General features: G+C 44.7%; 1 protein-coding gene across 1 annotated transcript in view; it reads left to right on the forward strand.

Moving 5' to 3' along the window:
- LOC146796876 (vomeronasal type-2 receptor 26-like) overlaps positions 1-18,673 on the forward strand; it is a 117,443-nt gene that overhangs the window by 8,035 nt on the left and 90,735 nt on the right. The window contains exon 2 of the mRNA XM_085631410.1: positions 3,044-3,333. Coding sequence (XP_085487536.1) covers positions 3,044-3,333 — 290 coding nt within the window. The remainder of the gene's footprint in view (positions 1-3,043; positions 3,334-18,673) is intronic.

Below are 18,673 nucleotides of genomic sequence, written 5' to 3' on the forward strand. Positions count from 1 at the left end.
TTAAATTGAATAAAAGTGGCAGGTGTTATTTGCAGCATTTGGAAATGCTGCATAAAACAATTTGTGATTATTTTCTTTTTTCTTAAGTCTCCGGTTTATAGCTCTCAATCCTGCATATGTTGCAGTGCTTTTCTAGCAGTGGCCATTTAATAATAAGTATTAATTTAGAGGCAGTTGTGGGAATTTTATTCCTAGGTTCGCTAGGTGAATGGCATTTTTTCTTCAATGACAGAGATTGTTTGGGTTTGTTGTGCTTTCTCCATTGTAAGGTACGACAAGGTTTGTTCAGAGGGCTGTGGTTAGTTTGTAATAAGACAACCTTGAAAGTTCTGGTGTTAGTCATACGTGTGCATAAAAACTTCATCCGAAGCTAATATTTCAATAAATCCTCATCTGTACAGTTTTAGAGGTAGAGAAGTCCAATTGAATTTATCAGATACTTTCCCCACATTTAATCTTATATCTTTTTGTAAGGGTGGATCACCTTACATGACTGAGGTATGTACTGTTTTTGGTCCCACTCTGGCTACAATAGATGTGGTGGACTTATACTGATTGAATTCACACTAGAGTACGTCCGGTATGGTAGAGAGCTGAGGGCTGAAAGCTACTATCTTACTTCTGGGTATATCCCTTCAGAGCTCTTAGGTTGATGTGTGAGGTGATAAGGTAGTGTCTTTGGAAAGATTCCTTTATAAGGACGAGAACCCTCACTCACCCGAGGCTGACATGCTTCATCTTTGGGTCCCCTCCTCACACCCGGACTGCAAGGTCCGTGGTTTGGGCTACAACTCCCAAAATGGGAGGAGCAGAGGTGTTTTCAGATGAGCGATGGATATAGAGTAAGTGAGGGACAGAGTGCATTCAAAGAATGTGATATGTTGAGTGGGATAAAACTACTTCCCAGGGGCCAACATATTTTTATTAGGAAGGTCCAGAGGAGTAGGTTAAAAAAGAAACTAGGGTTTTCTAACAAATAAAACCCTCTTGGTGGTCATGGGCAACATGTTTCTGCCCAATTGCGGACCCCTCACGGGGTTGCAGGGCATTCATCAGGATCTTCAGTAATTATACTCACTCTGTTGAAATGTGCTCTCAAACAAAAAATCAAAAGTAGATCTTTATACTGGCCCGTCAAGCATCCAGAAAGCCAGGAAGTTGTCCTGAATATGAGAAAGGGTCGACCGTCATGCTCCTCAAGGAGTCAGTCGTATCCACCCTCAAGCCACTAGACACATCCAGGAGCGCCCCACTGATGTTGGGTGCCTCTGTCTGCCTGGTGTTTAGGCGAGGGTCCAATTGAATTGAACAAATACTTTCCCCACATTCAATCTTATATCTTTTTGTAAAGCTGGATCACCTTACATGACTGAGGCATGTACTGTTTGTGGTCACACTCTGTGCTACTGCAGATGTGGTGGGCTTATACTGATGTTGGATCAGATTCTAATATCACAATTTTCATTGCACATGATGTGAATCCTTTTCATAGAATGACATCATTGTAATGAGTGACCTGGTGCCAAGGCCGGATTGGATCCCAAGTCTTTGGGACACAAACAAAGCCATAAAGCTTGATCAAATCTCCACCCATAATTAAATTGATCTGTTCATAAAGATTTGTCATGATGCCACTGTGACAATTTCAGTAAATTCACAACATCTTGTTATGAAGGCTGCGTCTTCATAAGTTCATAGTTGGAGCCGTTGGAGTAGGTGCATAAGACCAGGCACTAAATTTAGAGCTGATGGGCTAATTACTTTCTTTCATATCGGGACTTCCAGGGAAAACTTGGCAGTGACCAAAAGAAAACATTTAAAAGTTATTCCCACATCCTGGGAGAAAACGCCCAGTGTATCAGGGTCATTATTTGTTTTGTCTTTTCAAAAGCAAACTCCAACTTTAGGAGTTTGTCTTGCACAAAAAGGTTTCCTTAAAGGCTGCCTGAAATATGGCAGCCACTCAGCAAACTTTCAGTGGCATTAGAGGAGCCCCTGTGGGCAGCAAAGATTTTTGGATATGGTATATGGTAGTCTCCCCCAATGGACGGTGGGTCAGGTGGCATACTCTAAATGAGGGCCATTTTTGTTTTTAGGCCTATGGTTTGGCAAATGTTTTCTAAGATCAGGTCATGTGTGTCAAGAGTGTATTTATGGGTTAAGCAACTGTCAATTATGCTAACAATGTAGTGGGCAAAGTTGGCTTTTTCTGCCAATCTAGCAATGGGTATTTTGTTCAGCCAGTTGCATTTCATTGTCTTATTCTGAATCTGAATGATGCTGGTTATCGCACTAGTTATTGTAAGTCCAACTTTGAGTGATTGTACTGCTGGGTCAATGGACACTTATGTAATGCTGCTTTTTTGTTTTTGAAGTGATGCTCACACATACAAGAGAATTCTTCCTGAGTGTTTTGAGAGGTGTCTATGACCTTCACCTTGTGGTTTGGTTGGTTGCTAGCTTTACAATCCACATTTGTCCTGCCAGTGGAGGACATAAAAAAAAGTCCATCCACTCTTGCCAGGGTGACCAATCTGATGTCATTACTTTGAAGGTCCCTAATACATCAGGCCTTCAGAGTAAGCTTTATGATAGTGGAGCCAGGGAGGGCACCACTGTAAGAAAGATGACGGTCTGCCTAGCGAATAATGGAGCGGGTGGACTGAGGGTTTCATGGACTTGCTACATCTGTGGCAGAGTACCCTATCTGCCAGTGGTCAAATTCAGCCCAACATCAGCCCCATAATAATGAAGCCTGCTGGGATCAAAGCTTTGTTAAATAGACATAGGCCGATTTTAAAATGTAGTTGAATGTTTTCCAAAACTCATTCAGCTTAATCTTTCATCATGTTCATACTGGATTTCCATTTCGTCCCTATTGTTGTGTTTATATTGGGGCCTCGTTGATGCCTGTTGAGTGAAGAGTTAAGAGTTAAGACAGAACTCATAAGTTGCAAATAAGAAGGACTGTGTAATGACTTTTAATGTTACATTAATATTGTATTACACCTCTCAATTAATTACTGATGTTATTTGTTTTAAGCCCATTGTCAACTTCCGGGTGTGGAAAGATTTACCTGCTTCCCAACAAGTTCCATACTTTGGGAAAATCATGACACATTTGATTATCATGATGCAGCTTTGGAAAAATGCATTTGGTGCTGGAGTTGAACATCATCCAACTGGCTGTGGGCTCTTCACACCAAACATGGAGTCTTATTCCAAGGCGGGGGATGTCACTTTTGGGATTCTGGCTGCAGTTCACTTGGAAACTGTCATCCCTTCCACCAACTTCTTGTTCTCTCAACCTCCGGCTCCGAGGCGTTGTGAAAAGTAAATGCATAGCCTGTAACTGGAATCTTCTTGATATACTGGTTTCAATCAACTCTGAGGGCAACTGGTATCAATGAATCATTTAAAGTATTAACATAGCTTTTATAATGTTTTACTTGTGTTTCCTACTCTACTGTGTTTCCTGTGGGTATGTATGCTGTACCTTCAATTAAATTCAAAATGCAATGCAGAAGAATTGAATAGTTCTTGCCTGCTTTCTCTTTTTTCCCATTTGCTAAATTAAGGGTACTTCATGTGTGAACCGATGAATCTCTACTTGATAGCCATCTGACTTGCTACACAGGACTTCCTCATTCCAATACATATTCTGGAGCTGAGAAGCATGGCTCATCCATGATGCCTCTGCTGTGGGAGCATGAATTCCAAGGTGACTGACTCTTTGTTCGTCCTACATTAAGGTGCTATCAAGGAGTCTGCTTTTGTTTTTAGCCCAGACAAGTCACATTGGGTAGAAGATACATTCTACCGTCCTAAAGTACCAGTCCCACTTTTCTGGTGGTAGGCAACACTGGAAATTCAAGGTTTGTAGACTTAGATTTAAGCTAGGACTTCACTGCTTCTGACTGTATATATCTTCTATGTTTTGCTGTTAACTTAACGTTGATGCCCCCAGAAGCACCAATCAGACCAATATAACCCGGTCATAAAAGCTACTGCCTCAGAATACCAGAGAACCTTGCCAAGCATGAACATCACTCATTTACAATTTTTGCTGTGACCATGTTCCATGTTATGCATACTTCACAAAAGGCTAACAATTTTCTGGTCCCCTTAACCTCTTCACTCCCACAACCACAGTTCCCAAAATGGATGCCCACACCACCGAAGCCCTGAAGTGCTCAACGTACGCTCCCTCCACAGACACGCCACAGAGATCTGGGACCTGCTCGACACCCTCTCACCTGATGTTGCCTTCTTCACAGAAACATGGACCAACACCACCTCCGCCTCCGACATTGCCACCGCCATACCCGATGGATACCAGATCCAAAGAAAGGATAGCCCCGCCACCCAGGAGGCGGACTTGCCATTGTGCACAAGAGTTCCCTCCGACTCTCCACCGCCAGCACGAGCGACCCCCTCTCCAACACAGAGCACCTCCACTTACCGATCCTAACCAGCCCCAGAGCCACACTGCACAGGACCCTCGTCTACAGATCCCTGGACCCTGCGCTTCTTTCGCCACCACCATTGCTGACCTCGCCGCACACCACGCCATAGCCTCCACGGACTACATTCTCATCGGAGACCTGAATTTCCACCTCGACAACTGCAGCGACACCGTCTCCACCACCCTCCTTGACAACCTCACCAACCTCGGAGTGAAGCAGTTCGTCACATCACCACCCCCACCCACATAGCTGTACACACCCTGGATCCCATCTTCGCAGGAGGCACAAACATCCACTTCAGCCACACCATGCAGCACCTCTGGACTGACCACCACTGGGTGCACTTCACCTTCACCACCACCACCGCACCCAAACCCGCCCCTCACCCACCACGGAGGAACTGGAGCAAGATCACAGAAGAACACCTCAACACCTCCCTCCTCCATTACTCCCCTCCACTACTACAGACACCAACTTTGCAGCCAAAGAACTACACCGCTGGATCGCCAGCTGCGCCGACAAGCTCGCACCCCTCCGCCACCCAGTCAACCAACTCCCCCTGAAGGCCAGCTGGTTCACCACAGACCTTCAAAAAGCCAGGGGCTCCTGCAAGCGCCTCGAGAAGCTCTGGGGGAACAGGGAAACCACCAAAGACCAGAACAACTACAGAAACACCATGAATGAATACCACCAGCGCATAAGAGCCACCAAGCGGACCATCATCAAAAACAAAATCTACACCAGCGCAAGCAACACAAGCAACACAAAAGAACTCTTCAACGTCAAACAGCAGTTCACCAAACCCCCCCAGCGAAGCCATGGATGTCACACCATCCCAGGACCTCTGCAACAAGCTCAGCTCCTACTTCCACCTGAAAATCAAGGCCCTATAAGACAATTTCAGTAAACAGACTCCGGACACCACACCCCTCCCCACCACCGACATCCAGCCGACTATCACCACCTAGAAACTTGCCACCACTGAAGACACCACCACGACCATGAAGAACACCCACTCAGGAGCCCCCTCGGATCCCTGCCAACCACACATCTACCACAGAGCCGCCGCCACCATAGCCTCCAAACTAAGCTGGACCATCAACGCCTCCCTCGAGTCCGGCATTTTCCCTGACGACTGGAAGCAGGCAGAGGCCAAGCCCCTCCTCAAGAAACCATTGGACGACCCAATGGACCTGAAAAACTACCACCCATCTCTCTCCTTCCCTTCACAGCCAAAGTCACTGAGAGATTCATCAACACCCAACTGACCACCTTCATCGAAAAGAACGCTATCCTCGACCCCTCCCAGTCTGGATTTTGCAGCAACCACAGCATCGAGACTGCCCTCCTTCCTGCCACCGGCGACATCTGCATGCTACTCGACCAGGGCCACACTGCGGCCCTTATCCTACTAGACCTCTCCGCAGCCTTTGACTCTGTCTCCCATCGGACTCTTGCAGCCAGACTCCACGCTGCAGGTATACGAAGAACTGCCCTCGACTGGATCTGCTCCTTTCTCTCCGGCAGAACCCAAAGGATCAGACCCCCCCTTCCTCTCCGAACCTACTGAGATAAACTGCGGAGTGCCCCAAGGATCCTCGCTCAGCCCCACTCTTTTCAACATCTACATGGCCCCTCGCTCCGCCATCATCAGACAGCATGGGCTCATCCTCTCTCTCACGCAAAACCCCCAAAACACCAGACTCAGCTTCCAAGAAGCAATGAAAGATGTTGCAGCCTGGATGAGCAACAGCTGACTAAAACTGAACTCAGAGAACACAGAGGTCCTCGTCCTCGGACCGTCGGACCATGCCCGCAATTTCGGCTTCATCCTAGTGTGGAAATATGGATTTTTATGGTCAGTTATGTCCCCTATCTTGGACCCCAACGGTTTCATGTATAAATCACAAGTACATGTATGTTCCCTCCAGTTCCAGTTATGAAGACGCAAACACATGTGCGTCCACCGTCAACATGTCCTCTTTCAGATCCGCCATGAATGGGCCGGATATTCTATTCCTAAGCATGAAAGGCCACCGGCTTTATATGGTTCATTTATGCCATTTTACAGTCCAGGCGAATAGGCCCTGATTCTGCCATTAAGCCTTTTCCTGCCTTCTGCCTCTGAAAGCTCCAGTCTGAGCTCGCATCTGTACCCATGAACTTTGTCCTACTCCCTGCGCGGCTTACGGTGCCTGACTCGATCTGTCTGCTTGCCAAAAACTGTATTTCACCTTCAAGATTATCTGCTCTGCTCCGCTCCTCACCCAATGCATTCCTGTCTAGTAGTTTAAGTAAACATTCTTCCAGCTACCGAGCAAAAGGCCCGGCTTCTCTGTCTTTATACAAGTAATTCATAGCCCTGTTACCATGGAACATTCCTACCCCCTCGCATCTAGTGTAGACACTTAGACGCTTGTACACGCACTAACAGTCAGTATAGTCAGTATAGTCAGTATAGAATAAGATTCTATCCTAAGAGACCTCTCTTCTTGGATAACATAGTTCTTTAAACATACGATGTTAGATATGATTTGGGATTAGGTTGACATAACCCCAGACTTCTGTCTCCACATGTAGAGCTAAATGTCAAGTCCCCTTCACCCCCTAGTCGCACGTCAATCACACGTCATGCTGCTGCGCGCGCATCTCTGCCAAGTATTTCTGCTGACATTGCGAAATTCTTTCATGGAACCACCTTATTGTGACATCATACCTGATGACGTTCTTTAAGTTACGCCCAGTTACACCCACTTTAGTTACGCATGTATGTTCTTATCTTTGTTATCAACTGTTACGCCTCCTGCATCTGTTTCACTGTAATGCCTATTGTATAAAAATGATTACTTGTCAATAAAGTTGGTCCTTCACTTCCTGAACCTTCGTGGTGATGGAATATGGAGTCCTCAATTCGAAATTGATTTTGGAATAAAGCCCGTTCCGAACCTCTAATACCACGGATTCTGCCTCTTATTTTACTGAGCTATTATTATAGATATTCCGCATCAAATTAAGTTCCGGTAATTAAATTATTTACCACATATATGGCGCCCGAACAGGGACACTTTCTCATCTCACGCGCCGGAGGTGCGTTGCAGGCCCGGTCTCCTGTCACAGCTGGACGGACAACAACGCGTACCCACAGGACTTCCTGTATCTCCCTCCTGCCGAGCGGGGGTAACTGAGGCTGCGATCAACACCCAGACGAGGCGGTGAGAAGTGCGAAGTGTCCCGACCAGAGCCTAGCTGAGAGAGCAAGATCCGAGGTATACAGAGGCCCACCAGGTTCCGAAGTCCCGAAGTTTCGAGTCGAGTCCAGTCCGGTCCGAGTCCAGTTCAGTTCCGAGGCCTTTCGTTCCGAGCTACCCGGTGAGTACCATTGTCGGGGAGGCGTTCTGACGTGCACATAGGTTGTGCCGGTCAAGACGGGTTTGGGTACACAAATCCGGTCTGCACTGTTTCAGCAGTGTATCTGTACTGTTTAGCAGTATATCAAGTATTTGTAGTATATAATTCAGGATTACCTAGTTAGTGCCGAGTATTATGCTTAGTGACTAGTTCCCTAAATGGCCATCATTGTTGTTCATTAAATATTAAATGTTAAAATGTTTTAAATACGTTCTGCATATTGTGGTGTGAATGACTGTTCATTATTGTGTTTTGTTGTATTAAACGTGGTCAGAATTAGGTATCGGATCAGTTCTCAATATGCCGCTCTTTTCGAAATTAAGACAGATCAAAACTAGAAAAGGGGTACTCGAAGAAGCGGTTCCCATTCCTCCTAGGGACACTCCAGGGTACTTCATGTATCATAAACATGGCCTAGACGCCATATTATTTCTTGATTTATGGGTAGACTACACCAAGGAATTACCAGAAAGTCAGAGGTGGCCCGCAGCTGGGACCTGGGATGCAGATTGCATCGTGAAAGTAGAGGAAGAATTATGGAAAAAGAAAGCTAGACAATCACAGAAAGATGCCATTGAATTATGGCGTAAAGAATCGTATAGACGTACAGAAAAAGCACGTAGACAGGAAGAGAAGAGTAAGGAGAATTCAAATAAAGTTCGAGAAAATCTATTAATTGAAGAAGGTACTCGAGTAAAATCAGAACAAGTAGACAGACAGCGAAATGCCCTTATGAATGGTATGTATCCTCTTCTGGCCGAAGGGTTACCTAAGGCTACTCCGGAGATACCAAAAGACTTGCCACCCCCATTGTTTCCGATAAAAGCACATCCCAAAGGGCATCCCAGAACTGCAGAAGATGTTTTTCTTTCCTCTTATTTAGACGACGCAGCTCCCGAGTATGCTAATGCTGCGCCACCTAGACCGCCTGCCGAGGGGGTTCAACGCCAAGACCCTCCTCCGTCTGTACCTCCGACACAAGTTCCGGCAAGCACATCTGTTTCTACAGCTGTACCCACATCTATGGTTGCTATATCACGTTCAACGAATCCTTTCACATCCAGCACCCCAGGTGGTGCTACGGGAGGTACAGCAAACATTTTTTCTACGCCACCCAGAGTAAATAAACTTTCCTTTCAAGAATTAGCCCACCAACGTACGCCCAAACTGGTAACTCCCGACACGCTTAAGGAACTTCTAATAGATTGTAGATATGACCCAGTGCCCGGAAAAGGGGACGAAATGCTGCTGGCATCATTACGTATCCGACGAGCTGCAATATATTTAGGGAGGCTACCAGGAATGACTACACATTTAGAAAATATATATCACTTTGTCCAGTCAGGACGAGATTCTGAAAGTATTAATAGAGCCTTGGAGTACCAGAAAGTGGAGATACAGGGGGAACTGTTACGTTTCCTCATAAATTGTGTGATCAGAAATCAAGATCGACCAGGGGTAAATCCGGAAGAAATGCAAATTCTTACCACATGGAGTCGGAATATATCAGAGGGGAGACATGATAAACGATCATGTATAATAGCTATGTGCCGCAAGATCCGTAAAGAAGTAGAACAAATACACGAAGAAAGATTAGCAGTAGACGAGCCTGAACAAACCGAGGAGGAGGAAGAATTAGAACTACCCACCGGACAGTTAGAAACTATGGCCTATGTAGGTAGAGGAAGATCTTGTAATAAAACTAGAGGCTTTACTGATCCGATACGTCCGATACGTCCAGATAATAGCAGAAATTTCCAAACTCCTATAATAAATATAAGGTCCCCCGAACATTCGTTCCAAACCGCTGACAAATTACTACGAGAACGAAGGGGTTATCATATACTCGATTCTATGGACGAACAAGAATTAGCCAGGTCAGCCGTTCATTGGGTTGACAGTCCCGGAAAATATAGTGATGATACACTAGCACATACGTTTTTGAGCCTCACCCCAGATGAACAGCGTTTAGCTGGTATCTATATGATTCAACAACTCCTTATACTATATAAAAGCCAACACTCCGATCCTGGTCCCTTACCTAATATGTTGACTGAATTACTCACGAATAAATGGAGAGGTTCAGGTACTGAGTTAATTAGAGAAATACTGGAATCCAGAAAACAGTACATGCTTTTTGTATGTCCCGAACATGTCTCACTGCCCATGAAAGAAAGAACGACGTATTATATGGATAGACAGAATCCCTTACGCGAAGTCCACCCGATAAAAGGTGAGGACAATCAGTTTAAACGTGTGTTTGTGTACACACCCATATCTAAAATAGAACTATTAGAAATGAGGAAAGTGGTACCCAGTCATGACAAAAACCCAGCGGGTTTCCACCGTGAAATTAAAGACATGTTGCTCATGGGAGAGTATACCTATCCCGACATTATGACAATATTGAAGGTATTAATGCCTGCGGGCATTTACGAAAAACTCAAGGAAAAAGATTGGGAGGTGGGAGACCAAAAGATAGATTGGACAGCATTAGAAAACGAAGAAAAAGCTCGAGGTCCAGGTGCAGGGCTTGGGGAAAAGACCAAAACACTACCAGGTTTACTAGTACAGATACTGCCACGTTTATTAACTACGAAAAAGGAAGACTGGGGTGCAATCTCAGCCTGTAAACAAAAGCACGATGAGGACACTAGTGATTTCTATGCCCGATTCGAAAAATGTTTTGGTATAAATAGTGGAATAAAAGCAAGTAGCGAATCGTATCCACATCTGTTTGTGACAAAATTAGTTGAAAATTCCTTGCCCCAAGTTAAGAATAGAGTATTGAAATTCGAGAGTACCTGGCAAGGTAACACTCCGTCACAAATGTTACAAATGCTACAGTACCATCACAATAGAATTAGAGAGGAACAAGAACATGAACAAAGACGCATGAAAGACACGAAAATGAAAATGCTAGTTTCTCAGACAGTTCCAGCTGACGGTCATAAAAAGGGTATGACACAGTCCAGTGTTTCAGCAGGTCCTGTAAAAGGGACATGCAATTATTGTAAACAGCCAGGCCATTATGTACACGATTGTCCAGTTTTAAAACATAATATCGCCACAGGTAATACAAAAGAAAGACCACGGCCACTTAGACAGGATCAGAACCAACAAGGAGCCCCGCAGCATGCACAGTCCATGCCAGCTCCGCAACAATCTATGACAGCTCCGCCACCGCAGCCTATTGCTGCCACACAAACAACGACACGACAGATGTACCAGACCGCACAATATGACTATCCTGATTATCAACGATACTCATGAAACAGCCTAGAGAGGGAAGTTGACCTACCCCTTATCGAGGTCCCTGTAGATCAAGAAGGACCTTATGTACACAGTGAACTATTAGGCCAAGATAGAACATTTTTACTTGATACAGGGGCAAGCCGAACAACTATAAAACGTAGTGAAGTTCCAGGGGCACCTCTCTCAGGCTCACAGAATATTTCCCTTGGCTTTTCAGGAAAACCTATCGTTAACGAAGTATCACAGCCTCTTCCCCTTACGATTGGTCCCTTGACACGAACTACAGATTTATTGCTTACTAAATCATGTCCAGAAAACCTGTTAGGTATAAAAACTTTGAAAGCTCTAGGAGCTATAATATGTTGTTCTCCGGAAGGAGTAAGATTGTTTCTACGTGATTTCAAAGGGCACTATGTGTCCCGAGACATGGATCACCGACTGCAGACTTTACCCACACATTTATGGGCACAAGGCCCTACAGATGTTGGTTGCATGAACATTACACCATATCGAGTCACACTAAAGGCAGGAGTGGTACTACCACGAATGCGACAATACAAGCTACCCCCAGATGCTGTAGTGGCTTTACTGCAAATCATTGACGAGCTTATTACCCAAGGAGTGGTTGTGGAAACAGACTCCAATGTATGTAATTCACCGATAATTCCGATTCTTAAACGAACTGATCCCAAAGCCCCGCCAGTATATCGATTGGTTATTGATCTGCGCGAATTAAATAAATGTATTGTACCACAATACCCCGTAGTCCCAGACATTTCTTCATTACTGACAGCCATTGATTCCGAAGCAACATTCTTTACTGTAATTGATCTCAAGAATGCCTTTTTCAGCATCCCAATAGATCCGGAAAGCCAATACTTGTTCGGATTTAGTTTAAATGGATGAAGCTTTAAATTCACACGCGCACCTCAAGGATTTACAGAAAGCCCCAGCATCTATAGTCAAGCACTGAAAAGAGAACTTGACAGTATACACATGCCAGTCAACACTGCCCTGCTTCAATATGTCGATGATCTGCTGATCACCGCTAGAAGCGAACCTGAATGTGAAAAAGCCTCACTGACGGTTTTACAATTCTTGGCCGAAAAGGGGCACAAGGTGTCCCCTTCTAAGCTGCAATTCTGTGTCCAGCGAGTTGTTTACCTTGGTCACTCGCTGTCCAAGGAGGGAAGGCAGCTTACACCAGATCGCATCCAGTTAATTGCTAACATGCTAATACCCAAGACACAAAAGGAGGTGCGGGCTTTTATAGGCCTCACTTCATATTGTAGGCAGTGGATCCCTCAGTATGCATTTCTAGCAAAACCACTCATTCAGTTGACAACACAGGAGGCGGCCACATCGACTGTCCTCCCTTGGACTCAGGAACATACACAAGCTTTTGAAAGCCTAAAGAAAGCTTTATGTCAAGCACCCGTTTTAGCAACACCATGTTACAATAAACATTTTACACTCTTTGTTACAGAACGCGAAGGTACTGCTTTGTCAGTACTCACACAGGAACAAGCAGGATCACGCAAACCATGTGCTTATTTTTCTAGTACATTAGATCCCGTAGCTCAGGCTCTGCCTGCGTGCCTGAAATCACTGGCAGCGACAGCTTTAGCAATCAGACAAAGCGATGCCATAGTGTTAGGACATCAATTGACAGTACAAGTACCACATGCAGTAGAGGTTCTCTTGAACCGCACACAAACACAACACTTGACTATAGCAAGACTCACCGGTTACGAACTGACATTGTTTCAGCCACACATAGAAATCAGACGTTGTAGTACATTGAATCCTGCCACACTGTTACCAGTAAACGGAACAGACCCATTAGCACATGATTGTATTGAAGTTATTATTATCACGACGAAACCTAGACAAGACTTGACAGACGTCCCATTGTCAGATCCAGACCTGACGTTGTATGTAGATGGGTCATGTATGAGAACAAGTACAGGAGAGCTAGTGGCCGCGTATGCAGTCACAACAGACACTGAAGTCATTGAAACAAATCGTATTAATACCTTGTCAGCTCAGGCAGCAGAGCTCATCGCTCTGACACAAGCCTGTATTCAAGCCACAAATAAGAAAGTCAACATATACACTGATTCACGTTATGCATTCGGAGTTGTACATGACTTCGGCGTGCTGTGGCGAGAGAGAGGTTATTTAACTTCTCACGGTGCCCACATTCAGCACGGACCCCTCATTCATGCCTTATTAGATGCAATACATCTACCCACTGCAATATCAATTATGAAATGTAAAGCTCATACGAAAGTTACTGATATCATTTCCCAAGGCAATGATCTAGCTGACAGAACAGCTAAACAGACTGCTCAAGCTCACACATCTGACATGACAAAGACAATAGTTCCGACACCAACACATTGCATGATGGTTAAGGATCCCGCTCTTGACGTAATTGACATACAGACACATGCTACACCAGACGAAATAAAGAAATGGACTGAATTAGGAGGGATCCAAACGGATCAAGGATGGATGACGAAGGAAAAATCTGTATGGTTTCTTCCCGACTCAATGGTCCAAGTTATCATTAATACAATACATAGTCCAGCGCACCTAGGAGAAAAAGCTATGCTAGACAGCATTCAACACATTTGGTTCAACAAACATTTACGAGCAGCAGCTAAACAAAAAGTCCGTACCTGTATGATCTGCTGTCAGTTTAACCCAGGTAAAAGCATTCCCGTAGAACAGGGTGGATTTCAGCCTCCTGATCACCCTTTTGAAGTCCTCCAGATGGATTATATCCAGATGGAACGATGTCGAGGATTCAAATATGTTCTTGTAGTTGTTTGTGCTCTTTCCCGTTGGACAGAGGCATACCCGGTTTCAGATTACACTGCCCCGACTACTGCCAAACAGTTAGTTCGAGAATTCTTCCCACGATACGGTTTACCACGTGCTGTCTACTCAGATAACGGCCAGCCGTTTTCATCCGAACTAATGAAACACGTTTCACTTTTGTTAGGATATCAATGGAGGTTTCATTGTGTCCGACACCCCGAGGCAGCAGGTCTCGTGGAACGACATAATCAAACTCTGAAAATTAGATTGTCAAAAATATGTAGAGAGAAAGGTGTCGACTGGGTAGTAGCCTTACCAGTTGCACTCTTTTACATGAGAATGGTAGCGCACTCTCGAACAGGGCTATCCCCTTATGAGGTGATCTTCGGTAGACCACCAAATATGTGGGGGACGCTTATACCACGCAAAATAACTGATGTAGACTGTAATATGCTGACAGATTACCTAGCTTCCTTGATGTCTGCACTACAATCTTGTCGTTCACAGGTAGCTGCAGCCTTTCCCGACAACACCGAGGTGAAACCCCATGACGTAATTCCCGGGGACCTGGTGTTAGTGAGGAACTTTGACCGGAAGTCTCAGCTGGATCCTAGGTGGAAATCGCCTCAACTCGTACTGTTAACCACGAGGACAGCCGTGAAGATCGAAGGTCGAAAAGGCTGGATACATTCAAGTCATATCAAGAAATTTCATGGACTACCGTCCGATGTAAACGACACACCTCGCGTGTCTTCACCGATTGACTCAAAGCTTCCTTTGGTTGAACTGAATGACAAGGAACAATATAAACTAAAACTACGGTCTAACAAGTCAGACAATTTGATTGTTTAAGTCCTCTCCAAGGTGAATCGGTTGAATTTGTCTCTGACATGTATCCTCTGGACCGGAATAGAGAAAGAAATAATCAAATCCAGTTGAAAAAACATGCGTACTGTAAATCACTGCGTAGTCATTGCACAGTGACGTTATTACTTCTGTTTTTCTTATGTCTTTTAATAATAGCTGCAAGTATATTATTGCACATATATTATCCTATTTCTAAACATGTTTACAATGTTACTGCTGAACATTCTTTTAGTGAATTTCCCCCGCATGAGTTGTCATATAGATTTGCGCTGCGCAATAACACTTTTATTAGTATGTTACATCATTCCCATCAGGCTAGCAATGTTACAAATTGTTGGATATGTGGCCGACTCCCTCCCTATCAGAACTATAAGGGAATTCTGCCTCTCTTTCCATATCCGTTCACACACAATGGCTCCTGTGGAGCATGGTTTAGTTTAATTAATTCCCTAGATTCGAATTCCGCAGTTTATCAAGACAACTGGGTATGGGGAAACCTGAACTTAGTCTTGCTTAAAGTCTGTTACCCTAACAAGGAGGGACTTCCCAAAAGAACAGGAACTGATCTAGAAAATGAAGTATATGGATTAGGTAATTTCACGCTTAATCTCATGATCCTGAATATCGAATCCGAAACTGCACCAATTTTGCCCGCTATGTCAGTATTTCCAGTTAAAGGTGAATTATGTGTAAGAAAGAATGGTTCCATACATATGGGCCATAGTAGATGCACCACTGTAATAGAATTCAGTGATCAAGGCAAGTCTACATTTAGAGCTTCTCGCCATTCCTACTTCATATGTGGTCAGACTGCATATATACGTTTGCCTCTAGATTGGGATGGTACCTGCTACATCGGATTCCTTTTGCCACCTGTTTTCCTAGCTCCTCCTGATTATCACAGAAATACTCATTTAGTACACAATAGAGAACGGAGAGATCTCCCAATCGTCGATTACACTGAGACAGCATGGGAAAAATACACAGATTTCAATAAAGGTCTCTTTCCCTATATAGGTACAGTTACCAATAGTAAGCTGATACGTAGATTAACCAGAACCCTTGAAGCAGTAGTGAACGAAACTATTTCCGCCTTAGGCAATTTAACAGAAGAGCAGTCTGCTATGCGGATTGTTGTGCTTCAAAATCGTCTTGTCCTTGACGTCATCCTGGCCGATAGGGGCGGAGCTTGTAGGGTCATCGGATCAAGTTGTTGCATTTTCATACCAGAAAATTCGCCATCTGTATATAAAGCCATAACTCGCCTTCATAAGATTGTAAGCCAGATACACCAGAATCCAGGCACCTGGACTTGGTCCGGATGGTTTTGGAGTGTATTATCTACCTTTGGATGGAGGGTCCTATCCTTCCTAGGTATTGGCTTTCTCATACTATTCAGTTGCTGCTTATGCCTACAATGTGGACCAGCAATTTGTGGTCTGTGTGCCACATCGTGTATTCCACCACCAAGATTTCATTCATCCCGGAAGAAGAAAGAAGAACAAATGATGCTATATGAACAGATCAACGGATTGATGAAGATTGATATCTCTTAAGGGCAAGTAGGGGACAAGGAGGGAATGTGGAAATATGGATTTTTATGGTCAGTTATGTCCCCTATCTTGGACCCCAACGGTTTCATGTATAAATCACAAGTACATGTATGTTCCCTCCAGTTCCAGTTATGAAGACGCAAACACATGTGCGTCCACCGTCAACATGTCCTCTTTCAGATCCGCCATGAATGGGCCGGATATTCTATTCCTAAGCATGAAAGGCCACCGGCTTTATATGGTTCATTTATGCCATTTTACAGTCCAGGCGAATAGGCCCTGATTCTGCCATTAAGCCTTTTCCTGCCTTCTGCCTCTGAAAGCTCCAGTCTGAGCTCGCATCTGTACCCATGAACTTTGTCCTACTCCCTGCGCGGCTAACGGTGCCTGACTCGATCTGTCTGCTTGCCAAAAACTGTATTTCACCTTCAAGATTATCTGCTCTGCTCCGCTCCTCACCCAATGCATTCCTGTCTAGTAGTTTAAGTAAACATTCTTCCAGCTACCGAGCAAAAGGCCCGGCTTCTCTGTCTTTATACAAGTAATTCATAGCCCTGTTACCATGGAACATTCCTACCCCCTCGCATCTAGTGTAGACACTTAGACGCTTGTACACGCACTAACAGTCAGTATAGTCAGTATAGTCAGTATAGAATAAGATTCTATCCTAAGAGACCTCTCTTCTTGGATAACATAGTTCTTTAAACATAGGATGTTAGATATGATTTGGGATTAGGTTGACATAACCCCAGACTTCTGTCTCCACATGTAGAGCTAAATGTCAAGTCCCCTTCACCCCCTAGTCGCACATCAATCACACGTCATGCTGCTGCGCGCGCATCTCTGCCAAGTATTTCTGCTGACATTGCGAAATTCTTTCATGGAACCACCTTATTGTGACATCATACCTGATGACGTTCTTTAAGTTACGCCCAGTTACACACACTTTAGTTACGCATGTATGTTCTTATCTTTGTTATCAACTGTTACGCCTCCTGCATCTGTTTCACTGTAATGCCTATTGTATAAAAATGATTACTTGTCAATAAAGTTGGTCCTTCACTTCCTGAACCTTCGTGGTGATGGAATATGGAGTCCTCAATTCGAATTGATTTTGGAATAAAGCCCGTTCCGAACCTCTAATACCACGGATTCTGCCTCTTATTTTACTGAGCTATTATTATAGATATTCCGCATCAAATTAAGTTCCGGTAATTAAATTATTTACCACACTAGACTCCTCCCTCTCCCTGACCCGCCAGATCAACGCGGTTGCCTCCATCTGTTTCAAATCCCTCCGCATCTGCCGCAAGATTTTCAAGTGGATTCCCCCAAATGCAGAAAGACACTCACCCACGCACTCAAAACCAGCAGACTGGACTATGGCAATGCCCTCTACATCGGAATCCCCAAAACCCTGCTACACAAGCTCCAAACCATGCAGAACACCACAGCCAGACTCGTCCTTGGAACCCCATGACACGAGATCTTCACTGGCTGCCCATCGAGAAGAGAGTGACCTTCAAACTACTCACCCACACCTACAAATCCCTACACAACATCAGACCCAAATACCTCAACGATAGAGTCTCCTTCCACGTACCGCAAAGGAACCTCCGCTCCACCGACCTCGCCCTGGCTGAGACCCCACGCATCCGCAGAACCAGAGCAGGTGGAAGAGCTTTCGTCTACATCACAGCAAAGACCAGGAATGAGCTCCCAGTCAACATCACACGCTCCCCCACCCCACACACCTTCAGGAAGTGCCTCAAGACCTGGCTCTTCGACTGATCCAGAGCTGCTCCCCCCCAGCGCCTTGAGACCCTCATGGGTGAGTAGCGCTCTCTATAAACCCTTGATTGACTGATTCACTAGACTTGCATCCACCTCTTTGGGAGAAATGCTCTGGTGCTTTGATGTTCCTCAATGAAGAAATTGTAAGATGCATTTAGGGATGAGTGGTAATATGACATCTGTCAGAAAGTGATGGACGTCTCAATTGTCATTTTTTTTGGTTCCCCTGCCTAATTTGGTGGTGTGGAACTACTGTATTGCTGGCTGCAGAGCAAAACCATTAGTAATTCTTTAAGGTAAAAGGCAGGCAAGGTGTTGGAAGGCATGACCTATTTAGGAATGTCTTTTTCTTCCAGGACCACTGTGTTTTTGCTTACTAGGACTGCATGGGTGGCCACAGGAATAGAAAAACAATGAATAATCTGCACACGAATTTGTCTCTTTACAACGCGTGGTGTTACCACACAGTAGGTAACAACGTGGTTGGTACAACAACCGCATTGT

The sequence above is a fragment of the Triturus cristatus genome, chromosome 10 (assembly GCF_964204655.1).
Source record: "Triturus cristatus chromosome 10, aTriCri1.1, whole genome shotgun sequence".
Classification (NCBI taxonomy): domain Eukaryota; kingdom Metazoa; phylum Chordata; class Amphibia; order Caudata; family Salamandridae; genus Triturus; species Triturus cristatus.